Source organism: Cydia amplana, chromosome 21 (genome assembly GCF_948474715.1).
Source record: "Cydia amplana chromosome 21, ilCydAmpl1.1, whole genome shotgun sequence".
Lineage (NCBI taxonomy): Eukaryota > Metazoa > Arthropoda > Insecta > Lepidoptera > Tortricidae > Cydia > Cydia amplana.
Window position 1 is genome coordinate 9,108,105 of NC_086089.1, and position 15,578 is coordinate 9,123,682.

A 15,578-nucleotide genomic window follows, 5' to 3' on the forward strand; every position below is an offset into this window, starting at 1 on the left:
AAACTATCAATAATTTTATTTACTAACACAGCATTCAATAATTTAATGATGTCCCTCTCCCTCATGGCCATGATCGCCATGACCGCCCCCGAGCATCTTCTCCGCTCCGGCGGTGATCAGAGCCAGGCCCAGGCCGATGGGGAAGCCTCGGAAGAACACTTTCTTGGCGCGACCCCATTTGGTGCCAAAACCGGGGTTGTATCTCCAGGCCTCGTTTCTGGAATTGATTATTCGTATTTAATGGAATTGCGGGGTAAAAGTTACATCCATAATATCCATATACAATGTAACTGTTGAGTGCAGTCACTTGTCTTGATTAAATATCTGGGAATAATAACTCAATAATGCGCGTTTTCCCAGAGATAAGACCTAGGTAGATCGGTTTTTCGCCCCCAAAACCGCCATATAGCAAATTTCATCAAAATCGTTAGAGCCCTTTCCGAGATCGCCGAAATATATATATAAATAAATAAATATACAAGAATTGCTTCTTTAACCGCCAGAGTCTGATATACATATAAGACATTACATATCCAGCTCATTTCGCCACAGTCTGATAAATAAGACAAAGATCTGATTTGGTTTTTACATCACATTTATAACTCCCGTAACTATGCCAACCTTACTCTGCGTGGTACAATTACTGTCGGTGGCGACACGAGCACGCTCGATCAAAAATTGCTGGCGGTTAAAAGGTTAGACTAGTTAGACACCCATGTTATCATATAAACTAATGAAGAATTAGATGGTCAAACATTTTGAGATAATAGAATAAATACAGCGAAAATGATACTGTAAGGGGCGAGAAGGAGAAAATATGGGATTTTAAACTCAATAAGATTCAAACCTGATCCAGGGGTCCTTTAGTCCTTTCTGAGCCAAAGCCTTCTCCAGTTCCTCGAGCTGCGGGATCCCCTTCACCTGGAACTGCTTGTGGTCAGGGACCACGTAGGGTGCGTGACCATGTCCGCCCATCCTTCCTGAAAATACGATCAAGAAAAATACAGAACTAACCTCTATTGATTATATAATTTTGTATTCTATATTTTTATAAATAGTAAATATTTCACGAACTGCCTAATATTTTAAAATAAATACAAACGAAACCTACTTTGTGTTAAATAGTTATATGGCAGAAAACGGTAGTAATCGCAATCGAAAATTAGAAAAAATACAATTGTTTTGACAGCTGTGACAGTGATAGCTGTTCGAGCCTAAACTATTTGAGACACAAATATACACGCCTCATTTCACCACTGCAAAAGTTGACATTTGTATACAGGGTCCTTAAATTATTTCCAGTATGTTGGCTAATTTGCCACTTCCGTGTTTGTGTTTTTCAGTGTTGCCAACTTGGCATATTTAATACCAGATCGAGCATATTTTGACACTCTTTGGCATCCAAATTTCTGGCATATTTTTTAGCATAATTAGTGAATTGTGTCATTGTGTCCCTAAGCCAAGTTTGAAACCTACTTGGCAGTGGCACAACCGTCAAAGAAAATTGTATACATAGGTACGAGGAATTATAAGCTGTAACAGACTACCACACCGCATTTAAGTATTTAAAATAAAGGCATTTGAGTTGAGTCCCTTGCGGTTGGGATAGTGTAAAAAAGATTGTTCCATATGGTGACTGCTTTTATTCTATGTATACTTTGGCACGCCCACTTTGTCAGTAGTAAAGGCAAATTAAAGAAATGCTGAGGTGAAAGGTTCAATTCCCATACTAAAATTTAATCTCGCGCCTTTTCTGCTTACAAAGTGGGTGTGCCAGTCAGAGTGTAACTATATTTTTTCTATATTCTAAACAGCACAAAGGCTTGTTTTAACAATTTACTTATTGTTTCGAAATTTTCCAATATATGCCATTCTTGTTACTATTAAATCGAGAGAATTGAGCTATGTCTCCTCTGCTAACCAAGTCGGTGCAAAGTTAGCTTGGTCTGACTCTATAAAATTTTCAGAAAGAGCATTGTTTAATTTATATGGAAGACCCTCATTTTTATTTTTAGTTACCCTTATATTGATTAGCATTTTTTTAGCACATTTAAATTTATTTAGCATATTTCTGGCATAATCTAGACATAAGTCTAGCATTTTTTCAAATTCCGAGTTGGCAACACTGGTGTTTTTATCTGCAGCTGCACTTGCACCTATATTCACCTTCAGTCTTCAGTCGCATCGTCGGTTCACGGCCGGTTGTTGTTGTGCGCCGAACGCTGCAGCCCGAGCTTTACGACTAAAAGCTTTTATTCCTAATTCATGAAGTGCGTAAAATTATAAATTAAAACGGTGTCTAAACTAAATCAGCTCACATTGTATCTGTTTATATTTGTGCGCGGTCGGTTTCGACTCTTCATAGGAATCAATGAAGTGACCCGTGTGTGTAAACACTAAGAACAAGAGTGGATATTTATAGAGTGCTCGAGTGTACGCTGGAGTTTGTAACATTTCTAGATATGTGTATTAATTAGTGCAATGAAGTACATCGTAGCGGTCCTGGCGGTGGCGGCGGGGGTTGCCGCGGTCCTGCCGGGCAACAAGCCGCGCCCGGGTAAGATATTTTTTTATTCTTCTCGACTAAACGGTCTATTTTAATTTACACCTGTGTTTTAACGATTTTGTTTGAAATAAAATCAGTAATATTTTATAATTTAACTGGGAACTTAGGAATGCGGTGTAAACTTCCTTTTAATAAATGTTGTGATGTTGCGGATGCGGACTGCACCACGGGAAATTAAATACCGGCGTGTATCCCGGAATTTAGATGTACCTTTAGATGTATCCCGTAGGATAAACCTACATTTTTATTGGTATTTCTCAATCTAATCTTTGCTTTTAATATCTTAGGGTAACTATATTTTAAGTTGAATAATTTTAAGATTTTTAAGTTGTATAATATAATTGTTTGTTTTGTTTTTCTTTGTTGTACCTACCTAATTAATAAATCGCATATAGGTAGCAAAAGAAATACAATATTTTAGCACTAATAATGAATTGGAATACACTGGACAAAATAAAATATCAAAAATGATTATACTAAATTTCTTTGCATCTAAAAATAATTACTTAATTATGGAGTCACTACACTTAGAGAAACCTCTGTTGAAAAATTTAATTGCATAGGTAAGTATTTAAAATATGTAAACAAACAAAATTTTATGGTCTCATTCAGCTAATGATATAATACCATACAGTATACAAATGGTAACTAAGATTGGCTGAAGCTATGGTGTTGGTCCATGTCACATGGTTTTATTTATTTACATTCTTTTAAATACCTAAAAGAACGGGATTAAACTCCATAGGATCTTTAATTATTTAAACTCTCACATTTTGTACACATATTTATTACCCAAATGAGTCTACCACGATAAAAGTTTCATTGTTTTTACCTTAAAACAATATCGCGGTAGACCCGTTTGTGTAACTAAATATCTTTACCAGAAACTCAGTTAAATAAACTATCATGTTGATCTGAAAACACTTCAATTACCATAATAGTATGGTCACCTGCAATATGTCCTAGTGCCCATTGGTGAGTCCCAAGGGAATATTGAGTGGGTCCTGAAACAAGTAGGAAATCTGAGCATAACAATAGTACATTACATACCTAGGGAGGTGAATTCGTGAATGCTCCAGATCACAGGTGTTTGTGCGATCTGGGGCTTTACGAATTACCGCCCGTGGTTTGTCTAAAGTTATACGTCTTGCCTTGGCTAGAAAGTGAGAATTTCTTCTCACGTAGCGGGGAGAAAATCCCACTTACGGGCCTAGGGTGACGTAAATAATATTTTATGCCCCCTTTTAAGACGGCCATGATCTGGGCCCCAGGCCTGTGGTTTTTAACCTGTGGAATGCACCCTGAGGAGGTAGTGAAATCTCTAGTCTTAAGCTAAATTCAGTAAAACAGGAAGAAAAGAAATATAGGCTAATAATAGAGGATAGGGAGTTGCAGTTAACTATGTATAAAGAAAACAAACAAACCATATAAATCCACTATATTGTTAAAAAATATCTTGTTCATTCATCAATACCAAAAGACTCACACAGTCGTCTAAATGAACCCTTATAATCTCTTTTATAACTAGAATGGCCGCCAGTTTCCAGAGATAAAACGGCAGACGCTCGTTATCTTAACTAGACCCATTAAAGTGTTTGCGGTAGATCCATTATGCCTACTGTACGGTAAATAACATCCTTTATGTGGCGATGTGGAGATCAGCGGATTAATTGTAGCCGGTCACTTTGGCTGCGTAGAAGTTTTTCACCTTTTCCACGCCGTGTTAAACACAAAAGCTGTCACTCAGACGCCACATCATTGAAGTGTCAAAACTGAAGTTGAACTTTATGTATATGCACGTAGGTCGATGTTGCTCTGTGGTCTGTGACCGATTAATCGGTCTTTGGCGTTGAACCTATGGCACAGATTATATAATAGTTCTTACGAACAGATACTTATCTCTCAAAGAAAGCGCAAATACCTACCGTTTTAATACCTACACTAAAATACAATGGAATGACCTTCAACGCGCCGCTCCCCGCACCGCGCGCACCGACGCAACGCTAGGGTTGTCGACGCTTAAACTATAGATTCTATAGAAGATACCTACCTACTTAGGTACGTACAAATATAAGTTTTAACTGTCAAACTACCATTAGAACTGGCCATATAAAAGCATAGCCTAAAATAACCATGAGATGAGCAAGATAAGTTGCAATAAGTAATTACAATATTCCGTTTATGCGTTTCATTCCGACGAGTGACTGCGAGACATTTTAAAAGGTCATATCTCCCTGCAGTAAACGCAGTGTTTACGACGTTTTATAAACCGTGCAATGAATCAATAATTCAATACCACCTACGTAGCTTGCTATCGTAAAAATAAAAACAATTGGTATAAGTACTTGTATTGAGAATGTCTACCTACTTTTCCTATCTATCGGAAAAGCAAAAACGGTATTTTTTATTAGTTTTGTAGTTTCTGCATTCATCCACACTACAAGTTGTGTTACTTGTTCGTGACGAAGACATTTCTTTTGCATATTACATTTTAGTATTGAGGTCGCTTGGTCAGGATAAAAAACAACACATCAACTATGTATCAACATATTATATTTTCCGTTATTCCTTTAATTACATTCCACAATTATAAATGTATCCACCAATCCTTATGTAACTTAATCAGCAAGTACTAGTTAAAGTATTTTCCGAGAGATCCGTCTCACTCCGAGGTTACCAACAGAATGCCCCACTCAGGTACTCGCTTGTGTTTTTAAAGCCAGCTGTTCCCGCCAATCTACCCACGCAGTCGATCCGTTGGACAAGTCACGTGACAGACCACGTGACTTGTCCAAAGTGTCAATTGACTGTCTCTTAATGAATAAAACATCATTATTTGCCGAGTTTAATCTGTAAATTGTTAAAACAATATGGATATGAATTCTCAAAATATACAATTACCTTACAGCTCGGCCATCCTACACATAGCGAGTCCCTTCGCTATTATTTGTAAACAGAAAAAAAATTTAACTAAAAACAAAATGGTGACACAATAATTAAACAAGTTTTGTTATTTACTGTCAACACTTATTCGCTAAAATAATATAAATTATATTATCAACCAAAATCTTTACATGTCTATTTTAATTCCTTAAACACATCAAGAGTTTACAATATAATCAAATATAATAAATGCCAAAGTGATTTAGGTACGATTTGTTCCCTCATTGATTGTTACAAAACTAACAATAGGACAATCTAGTGGATAATTCAGCATAACAGACAATAATAATGATTCCTTACTTACTACATGCTTACTACTTTACCTTCAATGTTGGTGTCCTTACTCCACCAAAAAGATTTACTTTGTTAAGTTAGCTCCTACGTCATCAAAAAGTGGTAAGTCAAGCTGACAGCCGATCTGTGGTCCTAAACTGGCTGTCCTACTTAACATTAGGAACCTATTTAGTATCATTGTTTTTGTCAGCAGCCTGAGGATTGTCCTTACTATCTGTGATTTTATTCTTATAGCAGTTAGAAGCCTGATGCCCTATCTTATTACAAGTCGTACAAGTCAATAAAGGCTTGTTACATTTGAAGCTCGGGTGGCCAATCTCGTTGCAATTAAAACACCGTATATTTGAATTACTATAACCCGCTTTACTAGTTTCTGAAGGACGGCTATCGGCAAATGAGGTCTCAGGTTCGTTATTGTTATTATTTTTGAAGGATGCTGCATTATTGTTGTCACGGGGTTGGCCAACTTTTATAGTCCTAAAATATTTAAGGACTTCCTCAGGTTCCTTAAACTGAGCCGCTTGAGCACTGACTTTGACAGTGCGATCCTCTATACCGTTAAGAAGGCAGTCAACTGCATGTTTGTTGTAGTCTTACAGCGGTTGAGCAAGTTGACTTTCGCGTAATAGTAGTGCTCAAACGACTCGCCGTATTTAACTTTCTTAGCTAACATTTCCGTTAATAGTTCAGCGTAGTCCTCCCGATAAGGAAATGATTCTACTAACTTCTGTTTCCATTCAGTCCAAGTGAATAACAACGTGGATAAGCCCTGGTACCATGTTTTAGCTAGACCAGTCAGCTTGGGTAACGAATAGTGGATTATTTCTTTATCCTCCCATCCATAAATTTGTGCACACTCTTCCACTTTCGTTAGCCAAGTGAGAATGGTCTGCTCCTTCGAACTCGGATCAAATTCAGGCACTACATTTGTGTTAAAAGTTAATTTGTGCTTATCCGAACGTTTGAAATTATCAAGGATGTTCAAAAATTTGTCTAACATAATATTAGGATTAAATCCCTTACTTCTCCCTCCTCGAGTCCTTCTGGCAGGCAGTACCGGTGATCCTCCAGGTCCAGATGATCCAGATGACGAATAACTCCTCCTCCTCCTTGTCCTCCTGTTCCTCCTCCCCCTCCTGTACTCTTCCCCGCTGTCATAGTCACTTGGTCGATGCCGCGAGCGGCTCCTCCTTTGCGTCATATTTTGTCCATGTGCTATCCGCTCTGTCCTCGAGCCTAACGCACTTCCATTCAATCCATTATCCTTTCCCTTGCCCTTATCCCCGGGCATTCCATCCTGAAATCTATGTGACAGTCCTTCCCCTCGACTGTTCACATAGCCTCCATCCTTATCCATTCCAATCCTTTCCTCACGAGGACTTGGCTCTTTCCTCGAGCCAGCCTCGCTAGTCATATTAAGCGTGGTAATCTGAAACTTACAACGTAAGCTTAGAATCCCATAAAAATAAAAAAGAAGAAGATGCAGCCAAAAAAAATCACGTTATCGCTAAATTCGCTAATTACCTTTTAAATTACTTTACAAAGTAAATAAAGCATAGTAGTATAATATATTTTAAAAATAAATGTGTATTTTTTTAATCATCCATTTGATGGTAATTAATAACTATGCATATCTTTTTGAGGCACATGAAACTACGGTGAAATAAATCAGATGACAGGTAGGTACTTAACTTAGCATGTAATAGAATCACCCTTCAATAAAATCGATTTAAATACGGTGCTTACAAACTCTGTTAGATACAGAGTAACTAAAGTGTAAGATTACTTTAAGTAAAAGGGAGAAAAAAAACCATCAATAGAATATTAAAAAGGGAAAAAAATAACTTTGCTTTTCCAATAATCGTTCAATAAGATCAACCTTACAAGTAATAGTTTAATAACATGTGCCATCATGAAAACCTTCCCAGCGTTTACATTTAATTAAGTTGTACTCAGATCCTACTCTTATATTTCAATAGTTTCACCTACTTGATTATTTGTCAGAAGTATTAAAAATGTACTTACGTTTTTTTTTTGTTTCGAGCGGTGAGCGTAGAAAGGCAAGTTTTAGCCTTATTTTATCCCACTTCTGACCTATTGAGGTCGCTTGGTCAGGATAAAAAACAACACATCAACTATGTATCAACATATTATATTTTCCGTTATTCCTTTAATTACATTCCACAATTATAAATGTATCCACCAATCCTTATGTAACTTAATCAGCAAGTACTAGTAAAAGTATTTTCCGAGAGATCCGTCTCACTCCGAGGTTACCAACAGAATGCCCCACTCAGGTACTCGCTTGTGTTTTTAAAGCCAGCTGTTCCCGCCAATCTACCCACGCAGTCGATCCGTTGGACAAGTCACGTGACAGACCACGTGACTTGTCCAAAGTGTCAATTGACTGTCTCTTAATGAATAAAACATCATTATTTGCCGAGTTTAATCTGTAAATTGTTAAAACAATATGGATATGAATTCTCAAAATATACAATTACCTTACATTAGCATATTCGAGCGCGCGGCGACGCGACATGCATGCGTGAGCGCGTGTGACAACCAACTGGCTTGCTTTTCTACCGTGAACGGGAACGGATTCGTAGGTATAAAACCGAGCTCGCGCGGAGAGTTCCATGGGCCTGCCTATGGTGCGGATATATCGGTCATTGGCGTCCAAAAGGTTAAACTGTTTCCCAATTCCTTCCCCTTAGATGAATGAGCGAAAGCAAAGGTCTCCATTTCGGCTTGGGCGAAAATTCTTTCGTATGTACGGACTACGGATGAAGTTAGTTAACTGAACAATTGTAATTTGCAGTGCCCTAATGCCCTCACAGGGTTTCATAGCTGTCCAATATACAATTGTAACACCTAATGTACTTAGGGGGCGTCCAGTACGGATATGATGGTCGTTCTTGTCTACGTGACAGCGTGATAAAACGGTGCCCGTCACTTTCTTTCCCACGGTGTTAAACAGTGACAGTTATTTTATCACGTGGATAAAGATGGATAAAGCTATCCATAATAGGCTGGCTGGAATCATGTGATCATATATTATGAAATGAACCCCGACACCATTGAGTTGCGCAATGAAACCAACACATGTGTACAGCGTTCGTGCAATGCCCGAGCGAGTTAAAAAAAGTCTGCTGCAATTTAATTCGCCAGATGTGGACACTGCTTAAGACAGTGATTCTTGTGTCAACTTTAACATTACTTATTATATCAATTTGTCATTACATATATTAACGAGATTCCCGGATGTTATCTTATACCTTTACACGAGCGAGCGAGCTTTGCTTTAATTAAACGAGCAATTCTTGTTTATTTATATACTAGCGACCCGCCCCGGCTTCGCATGGGTTAACAAATTATACATAAACCTTCCTCTTGAATCACTCTATCTATTAAAAAAAAAACGCATCAAAATCCGTTGCGTAGTTTTAAAGATCTAAGCATACAGACAGACAGACAGCGGGAAGCGACTTTGTTTTATACTATGTAGTGATTTCGGGGATCTCGGAAACGGCTCTAACGATTTCGATGAAATTGCTAGGTGGCGAAAAATCGATCTAGCTAGGTCTTATCTCTGGGAAAACGCGCATTTTTGAGTGTTTATATGTTTTACGAGCAAAGCTCGGTCTCCCAGCTATTTGTTATTATAGTAGGTAGGTTTTAACTGGCAATTTTTAAACCTTGTTATAAAGGAAGGAGGTCTCGGGTTCGAATCCCGCGGTAAGGGCATTTTATTTGTATGTTTATCGTGAATATTTTCTTTATTTTATTTCTTAGAAAACTTACAGCTAGAGTAACAAGTTAGGGAATAACATAGAAACAGTGAGCCAGTTACAAGTTTCCTCAGATAGACTTTGTTCCTTAATTATTGATGTTTTCTATGTATACAAGTATTTATCTATAACTAGCGACCCGCCCCGGCTTCGCACGGGTTAACAAATTATACTCAAACCTTCCTCTTGAATCACTATCTATTATAAAAACCGCATCAAAATCCGTTGCGTAGTTTTAAAGATCTAAGCATACATAGGGACAGACAGACAGCGGGAAGCGACTTTGTTTTATACTATGTAGTGACGATATAATTATTACATCGTTAATCGTTGTCTATGTCTATACTAACACTAACCCACAACACAACTATACTCGTATTTCCTGTAACACTTGGGTATTTATTATTTTAAATACGCCTATTTATCTGTCATTAGATGGTCCGTATGCTCGTTTGCTACGCCATTCTGTAAAAATGTCGGTGACGTATTTGGCGCCAGCAAGCCACTGTAGCTTTGAATTAGTAAAGAGTAAATAGCTTGGATATTTATAGCACTTTGTCGCAGTAAAGTATCAATTCTGCGGTACTGGGGGTCGTCCAGAAATCATATATCCCCCCCCCCTCTCCCCCTTGGTGATTGTAACGCAACCCCCCCGCTGCCACAAGATCACGTCATAATTATTAATACAAACTAACATTACATACTAACATAAAATAGAGCGGATTATTTGATCTGATGAATTTATTGAGTAGGTAATATTGTTGTTTTAAGCTTTCCCGCTTTGAAAAAAATTTACACGTGATATCTTCTCTGAGCTCCGCCCTCCCCCTCTGAACGATCACGTGATCTGGACGAGCCCTAGGTAGCATTTGTCAGTGTTAAAAGCGACGAGGGAATAACTAGTCAATTAATTATTTATAAGGGTGCATGTAAGCACGCACTAACCACCTTCTATCGTCCACAGTGTTAGGCGGTTATCACACTAGATGCGATTCGCACTTCGCTCCGATTTTTGAGCGAGAAAACGTTATGCGCGTAGGTATTTTTTGCCTACCCAGGCCCCGTAGACAACATGCCAATCGCTGACGCTCCGTAGCGAACGAAACGCAACTGTCACTGTCACACTAATATGGAAGAGAGAGAGACACAAAGCGATTCGATAGCGAAGCGCAAGCGATTGTCACCTTGGCAAGGCCGCCTGATATTCAATGAATGAGCGGTTTTTTGCCGGCGATTTCGCGCGACCCTTAATAATAAATGAATGAATGGTGACTATACAGTTCGTTCATTGGTTCAGAGTAAACAAAATCCTCATAAATATACGACTTTTTTCGGCCATCGCTAGATCTACTAAAGGGCACCTGATCGAATTACGTCCTTTCTTACTGCGCCACGACGAGTAACGCTATTATATAACCTTTCAGACGCAAATTGTCCGGGAATTGAGTTAGGCTGCTAGGTACCTACCGTTTTTAGCACATACTATAGTGCCAATACCTATCGAAAGTAGTCTACACTAGTCTTTGAACTTTTAAAGCTGGTTAACCGATTTAAAAAAACCGGCCGAGTACGAGCCGGACTCGCCCACCGCGGGTTTCGTACTTTTTAGTATCTGTTGTTAAAGCGGCAACAGAAATACATCGCCTGTGAAAATTTCAACTGTCTAGCTATCACGGTTCATGAGATACAGCCTGGTGACAGACAGACAGACGGACAGAGTCTTAGTAATAGGGTCCCGTTTTTACCCTTTGGGTACGAAATTGTTGGTTTGGAGTTGACATTTTCACAGATAATGTATGTATTTCTATTGCCGCTATAACAACAAATACTAAAAAGTACGGAACCCTCGGTGGGCGAGTCCGACTCGCATTTGTCCGGTGTTTTTATAGTACCTACTTTAGTGAAAGCAACTGCTGATTAAACCATTCAATAATATGATAACAATAACTGTATTTATACAATTTATAGTGGAGTCGTTATAATACCTATTTTGTTTAGCCCCATATCTTTGTGCGCCGCAGGAATACTTAGAGTTAAGGCTTGGCCAAACACACAGCGCGACGCAGCGCCGCGTCCGCGCCGCGCGACCGCGGCACATGCTAACAGGTTACCGACGTCAAACAGACTGCGTCCCGCCGGTATCACGCCCCGCTTCTGTCGCGCCCCGCGCCGCGCGGCCCCTTGCGTCCACGCGGCGCGTGCGCAGCGCTGCGCCGCGCGGACGCGGCGGGCCCCGCCGCGTCGCGCTGGGTCACATCAGTCGGATCGGACGTTAGGCAGCGAGCGGCGGCGCGCGCGATGAGGGCGTGTTGAGAGCGCGATCCGCGCGCGCCCTGTTTGAACAGACATCGCGTCGGCATCACGCGGCGCGGACGCGGCGCTGTGTGTTTGGCCAAGCCTTTAGGTCTTATGCCGCTATAGGCACCGTTCTTTGACTATCTGTTCTAGCACACTAGACTACCCATTTAACACTTTCTAGGTCTCAAACAATTACAGTTACCTACACGAGCTACACTGCAGTCGAGCGGTTATAGGCTGTGACTTTCAAAACAGAGGTTGCCGATTCGAAACTTCGTAATTTGAACCTTGGAACTCATGCTAACGTACTAATAGTTTAAGGCAGACATATGTACAATAAGACAGATAAACACCGAGGTAATCGCTATGATTGAACTATAGTGAATCTGTATACCACCGAAAAACATAAAAAAAATTACTTCGTCGAGTCTTGGTCGAGTCATTATCACAGCGAACTCACAATAACTTGTCTTAAGAGCCATAGACCCTAAAGTTCTTAATGCCAATTTCCGCCATTTAGAAACTTTTTCCAAAAAACGTAACGGCAAAAATGTGTGTAACTATCAAACCTGCTAACATTTCTCTAGACTCGTTTGAGAAATGCGACCCGCAAAGGAGAACATCCGAGGCCTGATGGGGAATGCTCCCGGTACTGAGTTTGTATGGCGAGAACCGGGAATTCACGGTTCCGGTACTGTATTTGTATCTTAGAGAACCAGTACCGGGAGCACTTCCTCCGGGCATACGAAAGCATTTTTGCCCAAGATGAAACGGAGACCCTCGGTCAAATATAATAGTTCTGATTTTACCAATTTTACAAGGCATTTAAAAACAATCGGTTCTCCCAGCGGGATAACTTTTGGAACTAACTTAATAGCCCAGCTTACATACAAAAGCCGACAATTCTGTCATAATATAAGGTGATGTTGATGTATTAATATTAACACCTAGGCCTTAGCTGCATAATGTAATCTAACGACATGTTTTGAATCCAAAATCGCTAACCACAAACACAGCCAATTGTAGACCTTATAGCGTAATGATAAGGTAGATTTTTGCATGACAAATATTTTCATGGTTATATACAATATATACATTTATAATTTATAAATTAATTCACTGAGGATGTATTTAAGCCATATAATAAGCCCGTGGGCTATAGGCTATATTATTATACCTATGTTAATCTTTTCCAAGGACACAGGTAACCCAGCCTTAATAGACTTACGAACAATGCATGCTCCTTATACAGGGTGTCCCAAGAAGTAGTGATATACTGAAGCTGGGAGGTAGAGGACCTAGAGGGCTATCTGAATCACCCCCATGTATGTTCCGCGATTTTTCGTATTTTCGGAGTTATGATTTTTTTTTAATTTTTCACCTATCGCCGAGTACGATGAGATTTTTATTTATGGTGACGTGAATTATTGCGGTACATGCTTGATTTTTTTTGTGTGCTAAGCTGATAGATAGACCAATTCAGTATGGTAACATTTACTATCGTTAGATCTTTGAATGGAATAAAAAAAAATTAATGCCAAGAAAGATAAAATTACCCAGTATGTTCACAACTTCAAGGGCGCTTCGAAAAATAAAACATACTGGGTAATTTTATCTTTCTTGGCATTACATTTTTAGGCATTACCCTCTAGGTCCTCTACCTCCCAGCTTCAGTATATCACTACTTCTTGCTTGGGACACCCTGTATGTACCGAAGTTGGGTCCACCACGGCACCGCAGGTTCGTCTGCGCCTATCCTATATCCTTTCTCGGGCCTCAAACCAGCGGGCGCAGCATGGTTCCATTTTTATCGCCTGTCACTTTGCCCGTTCCCTTTCGCACTTACATAGGTGGTTGGTAGAACTCCCTCGACGTGTGTAAGGGCTACGTAACTTGAGAAGAACGCAGCGGAGCGTGCGCCTGCGCCGGCGCAGCGGCAGCGGTTACATGAAATGTGTAACTAATACTTAATCTAACTAACCTAACCCAAGCTAGGACACAATAATATTTATTATGGTACGTATATCTAATTATATACTTTTTATATGTTTTTTGCTAATATGTATCATCGTACATTTTGTTTTGGGTGCCCTAGGTAAAAATTTTTTTTTTCTAAACACTAAATGATTCACTATTTTTATAGTCTACCACTTATCTCAGAACCCCCAATGTAAATTCATTCGATAGCGTGACGGACGTATTTTGTATGGGATTTTGAACAGCGCGCCGAGCGGGACGTTTTGGAAACTCAATTGCGGTCAGTATAGTACGTACGCAAATCAACTGTACTTACAATGTTACAGTGATGTAGTAGCCAAACATGAGTTACATTGCAATAATTATTATTATGATATATTTATAGATGCACATAGCTTCCGCATATGTTATGGTAATCTAGGTTGGCGTTGGCGCCAGTGTTAAGTACTTACAGTCTATTTATATAATTATTATAGTTTAACAACTGCATACATATATTTGAAACAGACATACTTACGAGCGACTGTGTGGTTCAGCCTTTAGCAGGAGTACAGGCAGCAGCAGCTGCTGCTGACTGTATAGTCGCCAATATTTATTTTGTTTTGTTTTTAGTATTTGTTGTTATAGCGGCAACAGAAATACATCATCTGTGAAAATGTCAACTGTCTTAGCTATCACGGTTCATGATATACAGCCTGGTGACAGACAGGCGGACAGTGGAGTCTAAGTACTAGGGTCCCGTTTTTACCCTTTGAGTACGGAACCCTAAAAATATGAACAAGTTCAGAAAATAAAGCTTAATAAATACTTAATAATCAGGTGCCTACTTTATTCAGGGCCACCTTGTATAATATCTACCTGAAATACCTACGCGTATATGCCTATCAGATGACAGTTATGCAAGTATCTTATAGCCTAACGCCTAGGCTAGGCCGGTTAGCCCACTGATTAAATACCTATCGAGACCTATTTGATGTTGATCGTAATAACGTAATAAGCCAATCATGTAGCATTAGAGTTATGGTTAACGGGTTTGAGGTGACAACGTCTGTATTAGCCTACAAATGATAATAATAGCTATTTGAATATTCATATTACATAATGATTTTGTGAGTTTTCGGAACTTATATACGAAATATCATTTGATATTTACCAGTTGCTTTTCGGTGAAGGAAAACATCGTGAGAAAACCGGACTAATCCCAATAAGGCCTAGTTTCCCCTCTGGGTTGGAAGGTTAGATAGCAGTCGCTTAAATCTAGAGCCTACGTCAATTCTTGGGATTAGTTGCCAAGCGGACCCCAGGCTCCCATGAGCCGTCGGGATAACACGAGGAAGAAGAATTATATTATATATAATGATATACAGGATGGCCCATTTAGATCGGTCGTATGGGAAAATCTGAAACTAAAAGACATACGACGATCTCTTCTTAGGAACCATGTCATCGATTTTAGTAACAAGAAAAACTGCATTCATACAATTTAAAAAAATGTATGTAAAATGTATTGAAAAACATGGTGGTAATTTCGAAAACTTACTAAAATAAATTAAAGTATATGAAAACAATGCATTTTATTAATTTCAGACATCATGTTTCATAGTAACATTTACTGCTTAAGACCTATACAATCGAAATCTAAATAGAAATAGTGTTAGTTTTATTTTTCAAAATGTCCGGAGTCGATTCCCGAGCTGAGTGTGAGTACACAT

The 15,578-nt window shown here is 39.1% G+C and overlaps 2 protein-coding genes across 2 annotated transcripts in view; one reads left to right on the top strand and one right to left on the bottom strand.

The window, feature by feature from the left end:
• Positions 1–1,213, bottom strand: LOC134658118 (NADH dehydrogenase [ubiquinone] 1 beta subcomplex subunit 3). The gene is made up of 3 exons (XM_063513724.1): positions 1,112–1,213; positions 848–980; positions 1–217 (listed from the first exon to the last, which is right to left on the bottom strand). Exons 2-3 carry the CDS (start codon positions 973–975, stop codon positions 43–45), a joined length of 303 nt encoding a protein of 100 aa, XP_063369794.1. The 5' UTR covers positions 976–980; positions 1,112–1,213; the 3' UTR covers positions 1–42.
• Positions 1,214–2,180: 967 nt separating this feature from the next.
• The window catches only part of LOC134658214 (prolow-density lipoprotein receptor-related protein 1-like), a 197,808-nt gene continuing 184,410 nt past the window's right edge, over positions 2,181–15,578 (top strand). The window contains 1 exon segment of the mRNA XM_063513823.1: positions 2,181–2,557. Coding sequence (XP_063369893.1) covers positions 2,482–2,557 — 76 coding nt within the window. The 5' untranslated portion in view covers positions 2,181–2,481.

Excerpts from the sequence above, each read along its gene's own strand:
- LOC134658118 (XM_063513724.1), bottom strand. The coding sequence starts at position 975 with ATGGGCGGACATGGTCACGCACCCTACGTGGTCCCTGACCACAAGCAG. Across the intron at positions 218-847 it reads CTAAAGGACCCCTGGATCAG|AAACGAGGCCTGGAGATACA; the intron begins GTTTGAATCTTA and ends AATCAATTCCAG.